The 3768-nt window shown below is 35.6% G+C and overlaps 1 protein-coding gene across 3 annotated transcripts; it reads left to right on the top strand.

Annotated features, from left to right (window-relative positions):
• The first annotated feature begins 831 nt into the window (after positions 1-831).
• LOC145423672 (uncharacterized) lies at positions 832-3311 on the top strand. Of its 3 annotated transcripts, none has more exons than XM_080296383.1 (4): positions 832-961; positions 1971-2178; positions 2518-2607; positions 2696-3311. In XM_080296383.1, the coding sequence occupies exons 1-4, from the start codon at positions 882-884 to the stop codon at positions 2915-2917; spliced, it is 600 nt and encodes a 199-aa protein (XP_080152509.1). In that variant the 5' UTR covers positions 832-881; the 3' UTR covers positions 2918-3311. The 3 variants fall into 3 exon arrangements, 1 of the variants encoding a protein (XP_080152509.1); XR_013904728.1 differs by having other exon boundaries at positions 862-970; positions 1971-2027; XR_013904729.1 differs by having other exon boundaries at positions 868-961; positions 1971-2027.
• Positions 3312-3768: the final 457 nt, after the last annotated feature.

Genomic DNA, 3768 nt, shown 5'->3' with positions numbered 1-3768 from the left:
TTATTTCTGTTGTGCCGAATCACATCTGTCGCCTTGCTACTGTGCATGGCATTTGGAGTGAGTATGACTGTCACAGTATTTTGAGTCATGGATTGCATCATGGATTGTTTTCTTGTTCTCTTGTTGTGGTTGTGATGATTATTATTTGAGTTTCATGTTTCTGTTAACCATGTTTAGGAATTGTGGTTTCATATATAGTTCAGTTCCATGTGTCATTTTCTGTCGTTCTGTGTTGAGTCCGTGTCTCTGAGTTGTGATTCATGTTTCCTGTTTTATTGTGAAAGTCTTTTTCTTATGTTAGTGTGTGCAGCTTTGTTCCCCATGTCTCGTTAGCCCTGATCTCTCCCAGCTGTGTCTCCCTCCTGTTGCAGATTCCCCCGTTACTACCCTGTGTATATAAGCCCTGTGTTTTCCCATGCTTGGTGTTGCGTCGTACCATCAGATCATGCATGTGTGTTTTTGTGGCAGTTTTCCATGTTCAGTACCATTGCTCAGTTTCTTCTTTTGTTTTATGCCAGCAATAAAGCTGAGGTTTGATTTACAGTTCAGTGTCTGAGTCCTGCGCTTGGATCCTACACTCTAAAAAATATTCGTTGTGTTTGTCGGTAGAACTTAACAAAAAAGCATTTTTCTGCTAAAAAAAGTAAGTTGCCTACATGTACACGTTTCAGTGAGTTGAATAATCAATGTTAGAAGTCAGTGCAACACAAAAATTAAAAAACAGCTCCTTAACTTAAATGTTTGAGTATATTGAATAAAATACTTTTGTCATCAATCAACAACAGAAAATATTAAGTTTGTGTAACATGTAAAAATGAGTTTCAACATCCTTCCTGTTTGAATTGAGACCATTCAGACAGACAAGGGCAACCCCGTAGCATATGTTCGTATCGTGCGCAACAGTTTCTGGATTCTTGTGGCTTCGTGGGAGAAGAGGTGTGTTTGCCCTCGACTGTGTTCGGTGAGTTAAGTAAGTACTGAATTCTAAATAGATGAATTACAAGTTATATTTGTACACTCTAAAATGTCATATTTAAAAAAAACTGAAATTTGATGGTTTTAATCGTAATTTAGCAGAGTATAGTTGTTGTTGTTTTTTTAAGTTTAGCTAGCCGTTTCTTTTAGCTAGCAAACGTTCCTCACAAATAAAAGAGTACAGATACAATTAAAACATGTCACTTGTCAGGGTACATTTGGTTAGCTGATAGACTATGTCGACAGCAGAGCATGTTCAATTTGAACCCGTATATGTTCAAATTAACCGGTCAGTAGCTGCCTGCATTTTTATCATGGTGTCAGAGTAAATTCGTGTTTCCACAAGATGGTCTCGGGTGAGGTAACTAATTACTGACAGAGTAAAATGTGGTGAATTTATCCCTGACTAAAAGTATTTCTATCAATTGTGTTGATGTTCTAAGCTCGACTGGGAATTCTGCCTGAGATTAAAGTTGGTTGACCTAGCAAAAAAAAACCAAAAAACAATAGTGTGTGTGTGTGTGTGTGTGTGTGCATACGACTTGCATTTGCTTTCTGTAATTGTAAGCATAATGTAAAGTGTGGGATTGTGGCATGTCCACAGTGGTATTTAAATAGTTTAAAAGAAATTTCTCTTGCACATTTGGATTTGACACCTTATTACAAGTTTAAACTGCAGTCTGTAGATGTCAATTTTAAAATTCAATTTTGTTCAGTCTTTATGATTAATCTTTTTCAGTGTTGCATTGTAGTGTTTTAGAGAAGGTTTTATACTTAAAATAGCTTGTTAACTCAAAAGCTTCAATAATTCTTTGCATTACAAAAGGTTGCAGTAAATTTCAAAATGCATTGGACTTGCAAAATTTGCAAGTTTGAAACATCAAGAAGGAATGAGCTCTTAAAGCATTACAGGCTTAAACATAGCCATGGTGGACTGTTTATGCCTTGCCTGTACTGGGATTGTAACTGCTCATTTGAACATATGCTTCTCATAGGAACCGAAAACACACTCCTCACTCATTGGATGACTTCAAGCCTGAGCTGATACAGCGGTGTGTCAGTCGTTTGAATGCAGGAGATGATCCTCTTGAGGAACATAATGAAAATCCATTGTGTGAAGATGTAGCAAATGAAGAGGATGAAGAAATTGGGGAATTGCCTAATTTAATTGAGAAACATTTAGCCCACCTACTACTAAAACTGGAAAGTATATATAATGTACCTCGCAGGTGTATTGATGAATTAGTTGTTACAGTTACAGTTATAGTTCATGTCATTCTCTGATTCAGGTCCTATTCATCAAAAGCACAATTGTGCTGTTGATGAAATTTAGGTTACATTTACTTTTAGTCACTTTATCCTATTGCTAGGCCAGTGTGTAACAGTTTAAATTGAAGTTACAAAGATTAAATCTTTATTTCTTTTAAAAACATATTTAAAATCAATATTTGGCACAATGCAAGTCACATAAATGTAATAGTTTTGACTTTTCACCTAATAAACTGTAAGTTTAAGTTTTGTTTTGCTTTTTTTATTCTCCAGAGTTCGGTGGAAATGAAGAGAGAGGTCGCAATCCGTTGCCTGAAGGTGTATCTGAAAGAGAAGGAAGAGGATCTCTTCAGAGAACAGCTGGTAGGTGAATCTCGCATTCTTTTGTGTTTTATTTTTAAATGGCACATAAAATGCTGACATGTTTCCATTTAAACTACCTACTTGCCAGGATGGTGAACAACAGTTCCCAGAAGAAGTGGTAAAGATTGTAGTCACCAGACGTGCAGCAGTGTCTCTCAAAGCTGTCGCTAAAATTGTGATTGAAGGAACAGCAGTCCTGGAAGACCTTGATGTGCCCAGAGTGTGTGCCTTAATGATGGGGCTTATATACACTCTCAATCTGAGCTACCCAAAACAAGTAAAGAACACTAGAGGTATTTCTGGAACTTGATGGGCTTAAACCAGTCCACGGGTAATGTCTGTTAAGTGCAAACTTCTGTCATGAAACGAATGTGAATTGGACTGTAGTATTCCGATGTGCCTCTTACGTTTTTGTATGCAGTCCCAGATGAGTGTAGTTTTGAGAAAAGTTTGTAATACATATAATCTTAGCTTTGGATTGTTCTGTTGTTGAACATTAAAATCTTTTGTCATTTCCTTGATTCTGCGACAAGTTGAACAAGTTGATACCAATTTATGTTAATGTTAATGTACATGAAGTACTTTTTTTTTTAGTCATTTATAATTAAAGGGCTGCTGTAATGTTTCATTTATGTTGTATTGACACAGAAGTGTATTACTTTGAAAATGTTTTGTAATAAAATAATCAATTGGAATAAGTGAAATGGCTTTGTGTGATTTTTAGAAAAGCTACTATAGAAACCTAAACTAATTGACATGGATAATTGTGAGTAGGATATATGTAAAAAAGTTCGTTGGTGTAACTCAACTAATGTAATTTCTCAACTTAATTTTACCAGAAATTTTAAATTAATATTAGGTTGCATAAACTTAATTATGCTTGTGGAGGTCAAGGTAAATCATGTTGGTTTGTTAAACAAGTTGAGTTAGCCAAACCTAAAAATTACTTGCTGAATTTACTTAATAATATGCAAAATTTGTAACTTAAAAAGCTGAGTGGAAATTGTTACCTTACTTTTTTAAGTTGAGGCAACAAAATATTTTTTAGAGTGTAGTGATGGGCAGATGAAGCTTCATGAAGCATTGAAGCTTTTCATCCAATTGGTTCACCCCAGCGCAAAGCGTCTTGAAGCTTCATTTGCTCTAGTAGGACATCTACAG

The sequence above is a fragment of the Astatotilapia calliptera genome, chromosome 22 (genome assembly GCF_964374335.1).
Source record: "Astatotilapia calliptera chromosome 22, fAstCal68.1, whole genome shotgun sequence".
NCBI lineage: Eukaryota > Metazoa > Chordata > Actinopteri > Cichliformes > Cichlidae > Astatotilapia > Astatotilapia calliptera.
The sequence above is the reverse complement of the archived record's forward strand: the minus strand, read 5'-3'. Positions and strand labels throughout refer to the sequence as shown.